Below are 16517 nucleotides of genomic sequence, written 5' to 3'. Positions count from 1 at the left end.
AACTTAGGTTTATAATTTTCTTCTAATCGTATATCTTCTTCAAAATTTTTCAGAGTACCTAATTCTTCTTTAAAGACTTCCTTATACCTATTCAAAATAATCTTTATCTCTTTGTCCAAAATATCTTCAACAACCTTCTGATCTACCATATTATTACTTTCTTGTTTAATTTCGACTGAATTTACCTCTATTGTCTTTATATCTCTTGTTTTCTTATTTTCTTCTAAGTTGCTTCTATATTTAATCAAAAATTCTGGTGTTCGATTTCTAAGTTTATCGAGAACTAATTCTTGTTTATCCTCTATAATAGGTAACTTAAATCTATCGAAATCACTCCTTATTATTTCACTATTCTCAATAAATTCTGTTGTTCGATTTCTAAGTTTCTCGCGAACTAATTCTTGTTTACCCTCTATAATAGGTAACTTAACTCTATCGAAATCTATCATTTCACTATTTTCATCATTACTTACAGGGATAGTATCGAAAAATTTCCACCAATTATAAACTGGACCTAACGTTCTTATATCATACCATCCTAAAATCGGTTCAATCTTCAACGTAGTTATCCACAAATTTATACTTTTATTAGCTCTTGGTAACCTTACCCTATAATACCCTAAAATTTTCACCATGCTACCATCCAATTGTTTGGCTCTTATCTTTTTTGTAACAAATTCTTTCTCTGGCCAAAATCTCATAAAATCCTTTATACTTATCAAACTAATTTCTGCTCCTGTATCTAATAAAAAACAAATTTCTGCTTCCTCCATGTTTATCTTTACTCTAGGGCATCTATTTTTCATTAAAAAATTCTCTAATTCCATCTTTAGTACGTCTACACTAGTTGCCTTTTTAATTCTATATATTTCAAAATCTCTACTTTTTATTTTCATATCACTTCTATTAATATCGCTTGAATTATAATTATCCACGTTAAAGCACTTTTTATCATCGCAAAATTTATCGTTCTTATTACAATAATTATTCTTACTTGCACTAGCATTATCAACATTATCCAATTTATCATTATTAAAATTAAAATACTTATTTTTACTACAATTATTAACATTAACAAAATTATTATAATGATCTAATCTATCATTAAAATTAAAATGCTTAATTTTACCTGAACTAAAATTCGAAAAACTATTATTACCAACTTTATTATTACAATTAAAATATTTATTCTTATTTTCTACTAAATTATCAACATTAAAAAAATTATTAAATTCATTATCAAAATATTTCTTTCTTAGTCATTTGTTACATTTTTCTTGAGTGTGTCCATCCTGGCCACAAATATTACATCTCACAATTATATTGTTTAACCTACATCTTATAGCTAAATGGTCATTCCTGCCACATCTCGCGCATTTCAAATCTTTTGTTAAATCACAATCACGCGACATATGGCCTGGCTGACCACAGCTATAGCAACTTATCTGTCTGTAATTATCCGTTCGTATGAAGTTGTTTATATTTCTTTTCTTATCTTCCTCTCTTAATATATTCTTAATATTTTCTAACTCTTTAATCTCTATCTTAACGTAAGTCGTATTTCTTCCTATAATTAAACCTAACGTGAAACTTAAAATTAGCACCAAAAATATAATTATACTTATATTTTCAAGTATTAAACTTAATAAATTTATTTGCGTAATATACATTACAGTGTACTCAATAACCACTTGATTAAAATAATTTAAAAAAATTGTATAAATATAAAATTACTACTATAATAAATAAAAGTAATAATAATTTAAATAACATAAAATAAATTTGTTTTTACCTTTGAATTCCTAAGTGAATATCTAACAGGCCCTGATTTACTTCGGTCCAAATTGTTACAAGTCCGAACTTAACTCAGGGTGTTAACACAGTATTGGGAGAGCTAATTAAGAATCAAAGGTGTATTAAATCTATATAATTAAAATAAAGGATTAAAATTAATAATAACGATGGCTAACTACTTACTTTTGAGCACACCTAAAATATATAATGTAACTCTTTTAAATAATTCTAATTTATTAAATTGTAGACTTACTTTTTCTGTATTAAATCTTTCCTTTTTATTAAATTTCACACAAATTTTGAAGAAACAAAATATCGTCTGTAATTCTTTTATTAAATTAATTTTTAAAATATCATCCGTTAAAAAATAATTATTTTTCTTAGCTATTTATATATTTTTTTTATAGCCATTAAACATTATAAGTATTTGCATATTAAAATAATAATTTTTCGAAGAAATAAACACATAAAATAAAAATCCATCATTTAAATTAATTTTGTTCCATAAACTATAAAAAAATGTAAAATTTATTTTGCATATACAAATATAATTTTTCGAAGAAATAAACACATAAAATAAAAATCCATCATTTAAATTAATTTTGTTCCATAATTATCTTTTAACTAAATTTGCATAATCCAACACTACCAAATCTGATAAAAAAGAAATTCATAAAATTGAAAGATATTGGACGAAAAAATCTAATCATATTTCAATGTTAGAAGATCTGACAAATGCTTTGGTTTAGATGGTGACCATTATGGTGACCCTTTTTCAATAATTGAAAACTCTGGGTTTAAAAAAATTATTGTACTAAATCCTTGGAATCGTTATAAAATTAGAGACTTGATTACAGATGAGTCTAAAAAAATAGGGAGAAAAAATAAAAAAGAAACAAAAATTAAATTAGTTAGTTTATAAATTAATTTTGCTAAACAATTAGATAGAAGCATTCTGGGAATAAATATTCAGTATGTTTGATGTAATATTATCGAATTAAGAAATTTGGTGATGAAAGAAATAGCTACATGAGATAATAAATTTTAAAAAATGATTTTAGAAACCAGAATAAATTTGACATTCCATAAAACAACCTATATATACACTGTAACAACTTATAATAGTGCAAATTAAGTCTATAAGATTATTAAATGAATCTGAAAGGAGAGAAGGAAATATTAACAATGATATTTTAGAAGATATTATAATTCGCTTAAATAAAATTTTTAAAATAAAAATATGTTATTTTTTAAATTGTATTGTAGTATTATATGATGATAAATTCTTTATGGCATTACTAATAAAAATAATTTTAAAAAAAAATGATGTTTCTGTTATTTTAACTAATTTTAATAAGTCATTATTTTTCTAGTCTCTGAACTCTGAAACCATCTAAATTATTTTTCTAGTCTCTGAACTCTGAAACCATCTAAATTATTTTTCATTGAACCCAAACTCATTTTTTTAGGAGGGCTCACATCCCTGTTCAAGAAGGATCTCTTAAATATGCCACACTAAATCTCAATTTGTATAAATAATATAAGGGAATACTATATATTATATATGTGTTAAATTTTTTAATTATATTTTAAAGACAAAAATTTGGAAATACATGTTTATCTATAAATTAGAGGTCAGTGACTTGAACCATGTCCTGTCTAACCTAAAAAATATTTTGTCAAGGTAACTTAACCCAGTTTAATATTCATCAGGCTTTGGGCTAGGTCATGCTGACTAGTCTAAATAGTTACCACCTCCTTAATGTGTATTCATTTTATATCCTCAAATATGCAAAAAATATTTAAAAATGGTTTTAGATAATAAAAATTTACCTGTTTTAATGTTGTAATAATAAATCTTGGGATTAATATATGTTTGTTCAAAATTTTTATTATTCAACATTTGGTCCATAATATTCACAAATTTTGAATCATTATTAAAAGATTTACTAAAATGAGATAACCCATATTGAGCTATTTGAATAGGATAAAAATGTCCTTTAGAGTTCCATTGATTTGATACAGGAACTCCTTAAATATATTAATAAACTTCAATGTATTCTTTAATATACCTTCTATACCACTAATGCACTTTACTCTTTTTCTACTCTCTACATTAAAATATTCAAAAGATGGATAAATTCCATGCCATGAGTAGGACTTAATTTCATATAATCCCTTTTGTGTACTATGATACAACAGAAATTTACTAGTCCCATTGACATATTGATGATTTCCAACTAATTCGTATTTATTTTTTAAAAAATTAAAGGAGATATAAACATCATCATCTATGTGTACACATTGAAAATGTTCATCAAATCGATTGTAAAAACATTGAGATATATAAGATTCCTTTTTAAATTTCGAATAAAATTCCCTATTAAATCTTAAATTTAAGCATTTAAGGATATATATTATACATATGAAAATAGTTGAGAAAAATAAAATTATAATTTTTTTTTTAAAGAGCATAATTTAAAGGTATGAAAAAAACATATACATTTTGCAAAATGGCTGTGCTGAAAATCGTTGAGTGTTGATCCGCTATTAGGATAGGTGATGTCTAGCGTACAACTCTGTTAGTTTTACCCAATGATCTATATAATACCTAAACTGACTATTCATTTATTAAAAGTGTACATCAATGCAAATCAGCTGAAGACGCCATCTTGGTTACACTAATCATTATTAAAATTTTAAACGAGAGCCTAATTTACTCCTATATCTGATGCAAACTTTATTAAAGAATTACCGGATCAACGAGATAATAGGGAAGTAAGTTATCAATTTAATAATAATTTTTAACATGAGAATAATTACTATATGTGTCAAAATGGCGGGTCCAGCTGATTATTTCATTGGGTTAACCCGATTAAAACCGATTTCTACTATAATAAAATAAATAATTTTACATTTTTTACATTCTTTTCCTTATGGTATATATTTTATTATATCCGCCTTTTTAAGATATCAATCTATTTTATAATTACTAAATTATCAAAATATTTATTTAATAGTAATAAGAAATATGTATTAATTTTTTGGACTGACTTAAATTGATCTAAAATCTTTTAATTGCTTCTGCAAAGTATCTAAAAAAAATCTGTCTATTTTTAATTTATTTGCATTTATTTGATTAATTTAAAGTATAATATAGCCCCTCTACCCATGATTAGTTAGATGAAGGGTCATAATTCCCATACAAATTTTAACATTTGGGTACATTTTGAAGCATTCGTATTGTTATAGTTTTTATTAAAATAGGTTTTGTGTTGCTGAAATGCAAGTTTGTAAAGTTCAAATTAAAATATATTTTTTTGTTATTTCCTAGAAGTGAGAAATTAAACCTTTAAACTAACTAGTAAAAAGCCTGACAACAATGACGGGGAAAGATAATTTTATTCGTTTTTTTACGATAGATGTAAATCATATCCAATTTTTAAACAGGTTAAGAAGTTTTTAACCCCCCCCCCCCCATTCAGGTCAAGTGTAAACCAATGCATTTGGTCTAACCCATTAGGTTTAAAAGTGGAAACTATTTTTTGAATCAAAATATATTTAAATGTACCCCATATCAAAAACTTTGTAAAAATATTACTGTACATAAGACTAATATTAACATTAAAAAATTTCAAACCAGGTCCAAGCTCACAATGAAAAATATTTTCAAGCATCCAAGACCTTATAATTTTAAAAGATTTTCTCAAGCCCAGCTCAACCCTTAATAATTTTGAAAATTTTTTCCTAGCCCGGCTCATAATAATTTGTAAAAGATATTTCTAAGTCAGGTGCAAGCCAATATTAATTTTGAGGTTCCAAATCCAGTCCAACTTATTATAATTTTGAAAATTTTTTCCCACCTTGAAGATAGTTAAATTTCTAATTAATTTATCTCACATGAAGGGGAAATATCCGATTTACCAATTAGTCTACTGGCTAACTCCTAGTTATATATGCAAAAAAATCACGTGTATTCCGTAATTAGGAAAACTGAAAGCCTTGGCAAACCATTTATTAGAGAATCATGACAATAAGAAATATCAAATCTTACTTCTGCCCTAATATTATTAAAAGAAATATCAAATCTTACCTTTTTTTATTCGAGATAACCCCTTACAATGATGTTGCTTTAATAAAAACTAGTAGATAGCCCGTCAAAAATGACGGAGAATTAGAATTTTATTCGTTTTTTTAAGAAAGATGTTACCTTTTATTTAAAAATCATATCCAATTTATATTATTTTTAACTTTCCTTCCTCCCAGTGGCGTAGCTACGGGGGTGGTTTTCGGGTTTGGACCCCTCCCAGAGCAAATTTTTTTTTAGATTATACGTTCAAAAGACTTAAAAGTGATTTTATATCAATTATATTACTATTGAAATTATTCTGGATAGTATTATTATAAAGTCATTGAGAATAATCTACTAAATTATAATAACATATTATTGATGCATTTAAAAAATATATATATTATATATTATCGAAGATATGGTTATGATTTGTAAGATAAACTCGGCCGAACTTTTATATGTATGGACCTCCTCTAAGGAAAATTCCTAGCTACGCCACTGCTCCCTCCCCATTTAGGTCAAGTCCAACCAATGTCATTGAGTCCAACCCATTAGGACTATGAATGGAAACTATTTTTTGAGTCAAAATATATTTAAATGAGCTTTTACCTAATATCAAAATTTTTTGTTAATATATTACTGATTACATAAGATTAACATTTAACATTAAAAAATTACAAGCCAGGTTCAAGCTCATAATATTTGGAAAAAATTTTCAAGCGTCCAAGAACTTATAATTTTAAAAAAAAATTCTCAAGCCTAGCTCAACCCATAATAATTTTGAAAATTTTTTCCTAGCCCGGCCCATAATAATTTGTAAAAGATATTCCCAAGTCAGGTGCAAGCAAATATTAATCTTGAGGAATATTTTCCAAGCCCAGTCCAACCCATATTAATTTTCAAAACTTTTTCCCAAACCCGGAGATAGTTAAATTTCTAAATAATTTATCATCACATGAAGGGGAACTCTCGGATTTACCAATTAGTGGATTAACTCCTTTTATCAAAAAACTTGATAAGGGCTATCTATATCTTTATGTTAAGTACAAAAAAAATGCTATCTATTTAAATTACAAAAATGCCATTCAACACTAATGAAACTTATATGCAATTTATTTATATATTTTTTAGGAAATTTGTTTTTCTTGCCATATAAATTTAGGTAATTTTTTAAATAAATGATGGGGATTAATTATTATTTTGTGTGTCTGATAAAATTAAGAGCAAATTCTTTATGACATTTTAATTTTTGATGGAAAAAGCGACAAAATATATCTGGGCAGTCGTCTACAGAGGAAATAATTAATGTATAATATCATCCTATTTTGGGTTTTATGTGAAGTAATGAATAATGACGGATTACCAAAGCAGTGTACAACACCCATTGCGTCCAGATAAAGCTGAGGCCTTGGGCTAATGGTAAAAGAAGAACGCAAAATGATATTGCTGCCAAAGTGTCAGTTTTGGTATCCCCCTATAAAATAGAATCATGAACCTCAACCATAAAACGGTCGTAAGTATTGTTTTAAAGGCCATGACAAAACTACCGAATATTTCCCCATTAATAATGTTAATGAAATTGGCCGCACTACACATTCACGTTTGAACATCCCTCTAAATATTCATGAAAGTTCCTCAGAGAATCGGATAAAGTATTATTTATATTAACTCCTAGTGAGGTGAATGATAGTGGAATTAAATGCTTATGTTTGTTAAAAATTAGGCAGAGGTGGCATAGGGATTGTGGTAGTGGTGATAGAAATATCATTTGGAGGCAACTGGGTGAATATAAAATAAACATATAGATATAAAACATTAGAAAAAAAACAAAATAAACCTCCAGAGGAGTTCATAGTTCTTTATTATCTTGGCCACCAGTAACTCTAGAACGGGTAAGGCGTTTGTTGGATCGGTATTTTTTTCTTTGCTTTTAATAATAGATTCATCATGTTTTGTAACAATGGGAGGGATTAAGATTGAGTTAGCCTAGACAAATAAAGAAATCGGCCACAAATATAAATAAACTATTATTGAAATTAAGCAAACATTAATATTCTGTAAACCTGTAGAGGAGTCAATATTAAAAGTATATTTCTAGTAGTTGGGGGGCTATAATCAAAAAAAAATTTTTGGGAACTTATCAAGCCTATCATGTTCTTCTAAAGGTTTATTTTGCATTTGTTCATTATTAATGACCGATATATCAATATTTGAACAATTATAAAGAGGAAATAAGATGGGGATAGTTAATTAAAGTAAAAACAAAACAATTCTCAAATTAATTTATAAGGTAGGATTAAAATAAAATACCATTCGGAGAGTATTGGCAAATTAAAAAAAAATAGTAACCTTGTGAATAGATATAGAATAATTTAAATAATATAAATGTCATAGTATGTATTTTGTTTTGGAATTAAAATCCTAAAGATAGAAAACCCCGTTTTTTCTTTTTTATTGAGTTATACTAAAAATAAAAAGGAGTATTGTTAAAAGGTAGAATCCTTAAGAATAAATATATAATTTTAATTGAATAAAAAAAATATTGTAATATATATATCGATTTTTTGGATAGATATAAAATCCTATATAAAATTATTTATAATAAAAATAATCTACTTATTTTTTGGTGAGTTATACAAAATAATTAGCATGGAGAATAGAGCAATTGTGGATCTGACAAATGGCAAGCTTTTAAAAAAATAGGATCCTTAAAAATTGATATATTAATTTAGTTAAATACTAAAAATAATGAACTTTGGATATTTCTCTGTTAGTTAGACAAAATATTCATCAGAGATAAAAGGACATATTGTGCGGCCCAGCAAAATGGATAGCTTTAAAAATACGTAGGATGCTTAAAATGGATATATAAATTTATTTAAATTATAAAAAATATCATATTAAATATTGTAAATGAAAAGAAAATAGGGAAATTAAAAGGGAAAGGAAGCTAAAGAGAAAGAAATAGGAAATTAAAAAGTTTGAGAAAGGTGAAGATAATAAAAGAAATTAAAAGGGAAGGAAGATAGAATAGTTTTTTAAAATTTTTTATCAGGCGGATTTTTCAAATATTATTTAAGACTATTGTTAAAATAATTAATGTTAGTGACATCTTCAATAATGACATATATGTTGTCGGCGTAGCATAGCCAGTCTACATTTTGTACTGGTATTTGTGATGTCACTTAGTAGATTGAAAATGAGGGGTGGCACATCCTTGTTTTATACTACATTTTTGTTTAAAAAAAGGTAGGATTAATCTTTTGTGTTTTGAAACTATTTTCATAAATATTTATAATAATTTTGAATGTGTGTAGCTGGAATGAGAAAGTTTAAATTATTGATGTTATGTTATACTTTTTGTAAACTAAGGGTGTATGATGATTGTTTGATTTGTAAAAACTCATTTTTATAAATTAAAAATATTATTTACCCTTACTTTGCTTTTCTTCTCAAAATAAATATGGGCTGAATTAATAATTGTATGATATTTATTTTTTGATATCAACCCTTGTAAAAACTCATTTTAATAAATAAAAAATAATAATTTACCAGGATAATAGTTGCTTAATCAGCATCTGTACAATCATTAAGAGAGGTTAAGACAGGGCTTGTTATCTAGAATAAAAACATAAGAATAATTTTAAAAATATAATGTATTAAACCTGAAGAGGAATCAATATTAGGTTCAACTCTCTAGAAAGAGTGAGAATATCATCAGAAGCTAAAATTGATGTATTCTAAATGTAAAAAAAATATAAGCATTTATAATTTAATTTACTTGAAAGAATTGAATGATATTTATTTTTTGATATTAGCCCTTGTAAAAACTTATTTTTTGGAAAATAAGGGTGTATGATTGTTTGATTTGTAAAAACTCATTTTTATAAATAAAAAATATTATTTACCCTTTCTTCTCAAAATGAATATGGGTTGAATTAATAAATGAATGATATTTAATTTTTGATATCATAAATTAAAAATATTATTTACCAGGATTATAGTTGCTTTTTATCTGAGTCTTGCTTTCTTGGATTTTCTTCTCAAAATATTTCACCTATAAAAAAAGTAAATAAATAAATTTTTTTATAAATTATAAATATTATTTACCAGGATATAATAGTTGCTTTTTATTGAGTCTTGTTTTTATAAAAAATAAATAAATTAATAAAAATAAATAAATACTTAGCGATGACATGACGTAGCGTTGACATCACGTAGCGATGAGATGACGTAGTGAGGACATCGGAAAATTATAATATAGATAATTTATTTTTTATAACCGTTGTTGTTGTGTCGAGGTCGTATTCTTTCATGATAGATTGCTGAGTAGTATCTATTATTAAATTCATTCTTTGGTTACTGATATATAGGGTAAATTATTTTAAAAAAAACAAACAATTAAAATATTATAACAATATGTTTTTTTATTTTTGCACAACCCTCAAAAAATAAATGACAATCAAATATATAATATATAACAAAACAGATTTAAAAAATACATTAAAAATTGGATATTTTAATTTTCGTTTTTTCTTTATATATATATTCTCCTTTTTCTAAATTCCTTTAAAATATATTTCAATATATCTATATATATAATTAGTGTTGTTAATTTGCTTGGTTGTAAAATTTACGAACCAATTTTGTGCTCAGGCCTGCTCGGAGCACAGACCCTTGGTTCGGACCCTTGGTTCAGACCCGGGGTTGTTTTTATTGTTAGATAATATAGCCCTGCAAGCAAGTCAGTTTCGGGATTAAAAAATTTATATCTGATCGAGTTATGGTTTAATTTATAAAATCCAAAATTATAGTTTACTGAGAATTAACGGAAGAAGATACTATAAAATTTAATATAAAAATTAAAATGCTTTTTATTTAAATAAATTTATATATTTTCAGACTTAGGTCAGGGCTAAAGAAAGGAGGAAGGTGCTAGTAGTGCCTAAAAATCAATTGGTATATATCAATAACTGAGATAGGGTTTTAGAATAAGTTACAATGGGCTCTGGCTAAATAAAAATTTAATTTGCATAGCCTCTACTTGGGTAGAGTAAACATGTTTTTTTAATCACAGTTAGTGTGACTTTGTAGCGAAATATACAAAAATGAAATTTTTATAAGGAAAACTAAGAAAAATTATAAACCTTATTTATTAATCTTATTCTAATTATAAATAAAAAAGCAATAATTTTTTTTTAACCCTTGAAAATGAAATATTATTATAATATCTTAAAGCGTGTGTTATATAAATACAGATTGTAAAAAAATAATCACATAATGTAATAAAATAATAATATACAATATCTTTAAAAAAAATATTTATAAAAAGTTTTATTCTGTAAAAATACCCCTCCTCACCCTCGCCATAGTGGCCACAGAATTTACAAATAATATGATTTGTTGTAACACATTTTCATTATGTGAAAAAACATTCTTATATATTGTTAAATAACTTTCCATAATTATTGTAAAAACATTTTGATAAAATTTTTAAAAATTTTTGATATAATTTTTTTTAAATTTTTTTAATAATAAGAGTTTTTAAACTTTAATGAAGATTAAAGTCAAAAAGTTATGAAATCGAATATACTTTTTTTATGTTTTGGACCCAAGTTTAAGTGGGAAAATGAGGATAAAAATTTTCTAAGATTTTTAGAATAATTTTTTTTTAAAATGCACATTATAAATTTTTTTAAATTTAAAGTATTATTACAATATATTAATGTTACTTTTAGTTATCTAAAGAATGGAAATCAGGATAAGAAATTTGATAATTTCTTAATAAACATAAGTGAAAGAAAATTCGAATTTAGGGTTTTCAGATAATTCTTATTTTTTTTTTGGTTTTAAAATTAAATAAAACTTAAAATTTCCTAAAATGACTTATACCAAAAATCTTCGAGATGTGCCACCAACCATTCCATAACGGAAGCCCCGACACTTCAATTTAACTTTCCGTAATTATTGTAAAAACTTGTTGAGAAAAATAGATAATTTTTTAAAAAAATTTTTAAAAACTTGAAAGAAAATTTTGAGAAACACATTATATTTTTAAAAACTTCCGGTAATTAACTTAAATTAAAACCTATAATAATTCTTTCTTAAATTTGCGACAATTTTAATTTTAAACTTCTATATTTTATAAAATTTTTTTAAAAAACTTTATTTCCATTTTTTTAAATGTCAAATTTTACTATCGCTAGTATTTTGAATCTATCTCCAGTTTCAGGTTTGTTAATATAATATTCTATTATTTACTAACCTTATATATTTTAGGCACTACTAGCACATTCCTCCTTTCTTTAGCCCTGAGTCTGAAAATATTTAAATTTATTTAAATAATAAGCATTTTAATTTTTATATTAAATTTTATAGTATCTTCTTTCGTTTATTCTCAGTAAACTATAATTTTGGATTTTATAAATTAAACCATAACTCGACCAGATATAAATTTTTTAATCCCGAAACTGACTTGTTTGCAGGGCTATATTATCTAACAATAAAAACAACCCCGGGTCTGAACCAAGGGTCCGACCACGGGTCTGAGCCAAAGGTTTGTGCTCGGGGTTCTTGCTCAGAGCTGGTTTAGTCGATTTTTAGACCAAAACACCGGGTCTTGGTTTTATACAACCAACCAATTAACAACACTAATTACGGCTATAATAAGAAATGAACGTTTTCTTATCTTAGTAATGTTAATTTTTTTTCTATCAACTTTCCTATCATCGTAACGTTAATTTTTTCACTTTCCTATCTCCTAATGTTAAAATATTTTTTTCTATCAACTTTCCTATCATCTTAATGTTAAATAAATCGAGGGCTATTATTATCTCGCTAATGTTAAAATTTTTTTTAAAAAATTTTTTATGGCAAAACAGGGATTCGAACTCGCGACCTATCGTTCGGAAGGCAAACGTCTTTCCAATGTATCTCCTAATGTTAAAATATTTTTTTCTATCAACTTTCCTATCATCTTAATGTTAAATAAATCGAGGGCTATTATTATCTCGCTAATGTTAAAATTTTTTTTAAAAAATTTTTTATGGCAAAACAGGGATTCGAACTCGCGACCTATCGTTCGGAAGGCAAACGTCTTTCCAATGATCTAAATCGAGGGCTATTATTATCTCGCTAATGTTAAAATTTTTTTTAAAAAATTTTTTATGGCAAAACAGGGATTCGAACTCGCGACCTATCGTTCGGAAGGCAAACGTCTTTCCAATGATCCCCCCCTTCAATATTATATTTTGATATATTTGTATATATATGAAACTTTTTTTTATAAAATTAACTTAATTTAATCAGAATGATGGGGTTGATGGGTAATTATTTAGTTAGGTGTATATGATACTAAATATGCTTTATTAATATATTTTATAAAAATATTAAAATTTAGGAGAAAAAGAGGTAAAATTGTTGCAATGTAACACGTGAACATTAAGAGGGTATTAGAAATATCAAAATTTAAATTGTGATAGAAATCATATTGGCTAAAATTTAAAATAGAGATCCTTGAAAATTTAATTTTAGATATGGGATATAGACATTGGTCTGAAAATTTTTTTTTACAAACATAGCCAGGCCTGATCAAAAAACCAAGTCCCATGCAACTTTCATAAAATTTTCATTTTTTTTATTTTGATTTAATAACAATGTCTTAAATTTAATTTTATATTCCATTTATTTCTATTGTGGGTAATTACTAATTAGTTAGGTGTATATGATACGAAATATGCTTTTTAATATATTTTATAAAAATATTAAAATTTAAGAGAAAAAGAGGTAAAATTGTTGCAATGTAATTACGTGATACGTGATAAAAGCGTTTTCGCCCTCTGGTTGTGGATACAACAGAGCTACGCTAGGTTTTCCTCAAAAATTCATCAAACTGGATAGTTAATTTAGGGGAGAAAAAAATGAGGAGCCCTTCACACGTTTGTGGGCAAGCCGCACGTACTTGTACGCGCAACAGTCCGAGAACTGTCGCTTAAACGTCTATAGACTAATCAACAAAAGAAATGGGCAAAACAAAAGCCTATACCCATGAACTGCCAAAATAATTTAATTACTTTAAGGGTGGGTGGTGGCTAATTTTAAGTTTAACATCTAATGTAAGCCTTGATAGTTACTAACAAATAATTGAGAATGTGTTCATATCAATTGAGATTAGAAATTATTCATGAAAATAAGGAAAAGCTAAAATGGGTTTACCACAAATTGTTTAAAATAGGTGAAAATTCCAGTGAATAGGCAAAAACTAGTCAGTAATCGGTTTATGACTATCCAGCAACGAACACCACACAACAAACGGTTATTTTTTCCTTTTTCCAGAGAAACAAAATACTCTATGGAGTGATAGATAGATTATATAGCGAAAAAGGTCTTTGATAATGATAAAGATATGAGAGAAAGGAAACTATGACGCAAAAATAGGAACCAGCTCTGTAAGTTTTAGGAAATGGAAAAGTAATTGTTGGCCAGGATTAACAAAAGGCATTTTGGCTTGATTGTTATATGATAGTCTATCACTCACGGAAAGACTCTACCAACAAAACATATTTACAAACCTCGCCACCCCCCTGTCGACTGGTTTCTCCATAAATGAAATAACAAAAGACTAAGAAAAAAAACACTAAGAAAAAGCAAAGCTCCAGGGCCAGATAATATCACAGCAGAAAAACCAAAAAAATAAATAGCATCTATAACAATATCGCTACCTATTTGCCCTCATTTAATAGAATATGGGAGAGCGGAACTACTGCAGTGGGATGGATCAAAATCCTACCTAAGTAACTACCCAAAAAACTAAGACCACAGAAATTTAAGGCTTATTGAGCTATAGCCATCACATCCTATAGCATGGGAAAAAGCATATCACCCACACCAAAATACATAAGTATATACAGGCCAAGAAAAGAAAATACTGGATCCAAAAATTAATTTAGAAAAATAATCATGCAGAAAAACTAAGTACAAAACCCCCTTCTGCTTTACATTTGTGAATTATAACAGAGCTATTGATAATGTTAACCATGCAGTTTTTTCAGAAAATAAGATAAATAAAAGCTGAAGTCAGTGAAGTAAGTAATTCACAGAAAAGGTGAAAGACAAAATCAAGAGGTAAAATTGAGAGATGAAGAAATTAAATAACCTGAAAAATACAAAAAAAAAAAATTATGAGAGGTTTAGGTAGTTCGATTTAATTTTTAGTAGTTTTTTTATAGATTTTTTGTTTTTATTTAGCCTTAGGAATTGCTTCAAATTTAAGTTAAGATCCATTATGTCCTTCAAGGCTCTGTAGAACCATAATGTCTTATATTTGCAATATGTTTTCCCATTTAAGGAGTATAACCAATTAATGGCATCAATAACAAGGCTATTGTTGCTATGATTTCTTAAAATATGGGCAAAGAAAGTAAGACGTTTCTTTTTTAAAGACACGTGAACCTGGGTATGGTTAGACTTCTTCCAAAGATTTTCATTTGAGATAATATTAGGGTAGAAGATTCCATTTATTATTCTAAGGCATTTATTTACAAACGTTTGTAATTTCCTAGTTTCGGTCTTGGCAATCTCCCATGTATCACCGCCATAAAAGAGAATCGGGATGATGGTTGAGTTGAAAATACAGAGTCTTGTGAAAACGGATATCTCTCTAGCTTTCCACAGTTTAAAAAATTTATAAAAAGCCGCCCTAGCATTTTGTAAACGAATTTTTAGTTCTTCTTTACAACTACCTTTATTGTCAATGGTTACACCTAGATATTTAAAAGATTCTACCACCTTAACCAACTTTCCCCCCACCACCAAATTATTCAAAAGAGGCGCCTGGGACGAGGGCATTATCACTGTTTTATCAAAGTTAATATCCAAGCCAACCTTAAGACTTAATATAGCGATCAAATTTTGGGTTTCTTCCAAACTTTTTGTTATCAAAACTATGTCGTCAGCATAAGATATCACCCTATTTTCTAAGAAAAAAGACTGACTGGAACTTAATTCTAAGAGATTCGCAGTAGCCAGCGTATCTATTATGATTTTATTCATAAGTATATTAAACAAAAGCGGGGAAAGAACACATCCTTGTTTTACCCCTTTTTTTGTCCTAAAAGATGGAGAAACCTTATTATTGATTTTTAAGGAGGCAAAAAGACTACTATAATGTGTTTTAAGGATCCTTATAATATTAGAGTCAATGCCACATTCGGTTAAAATCTTCCAAAGCGCATCATGGTTAACATTATCAAAAGCACGTTTAAAGTCGATAAAAATAAAGTAAAAAGGTAATTTATACTTCTGACATTTCTGCATTATAATCTTTAAAGCTAATATTGGTTCGTTTATATTTCTACCTGGACGGTAAGCACAAATGTATTTAGACAAAAGGTTTGGTGTAGAGGAAAGAATGCGATTTTTTAAAAGAACCATAAAAACTTTTGATGCAATAGACGTGAGAGCGATGGCTCTATAATCCTTGAATTTAGATGGATTTGGAATTTTCGGGAAGTTGCAAAAGATAGTCTTATTCCAATCCGCTGGCATCATCCCAGTCAACCATATCTTGTTAAACAAAGGAAGTAAGAACCGAGAGATCGTTAAGGGAGCTGCTTTCAGATGTTCTCCTGTAATGTTATCTGTACCCGGAGAT

The 16517-nt window shown here is 26.9% G+C and overlaps 1 protein-coding gene across 1 annotated transcript in view; it reads right to left on the bottom strand.

The window, feature by feature from the left end:
- LOC135930783 (D-glucuronyl C5-epimerase B-like) overlaps window positions 1-10218 on the bottom strand; it is a 48015-nt gene extending 37797 nt beyond the window's left edge. The window contains exons 1-6 of the mRNA XM_065467571.1: window positions 10150-10218; window positions 9532-9606; window positions 7230-7340; window positions 4298-4373; window positions 3867-4034; window positions 3628-3825 (exon numbers count right to left, since the gene is read on the bottom strand). Coding sequence (XP_065323643.1) covers window positions 3628-3825; window positions 3867-4034; window positions 4298-4373; window positions 7230-7340; window positions 9532-9606; window positions 10150-10218 — 697 coding nt within the window. The remainder of the gene's footprint in view (window positions 1-3627; window positions 3826-3866; window positions 4035-4297; window positions 4374-7229; window positions 7341-9531; window positions 9607-10149) is intronic.
- Between the last annotated feature and the right edge of the window lie 6299 nt (window positions 10219-16517).

The sequence above is a fragment of the Gordionus sp. m RMFG-2023 genome, chromosome 1 (assembly GCF_954871325.1).
Source record: "Gordionus sp. m RMFG-2023 chromosome 1, tfGorSpeb1-WG-v2, whole genome shotgun sequence".
Taxonomy (NCBI): domain Eukaryota; kingdom Metazoa; phylum Nematomorpha; class Gordioida; order Chordodea; family Parachordodidae; genus Gordionus; species Gordionus sp. m RMFG-2023.
The sequence above is the reverse complement of the archived record's forward strand: the minus strand, read 5'-3'. Positions and strand labels throughout refer to the sequence as shown.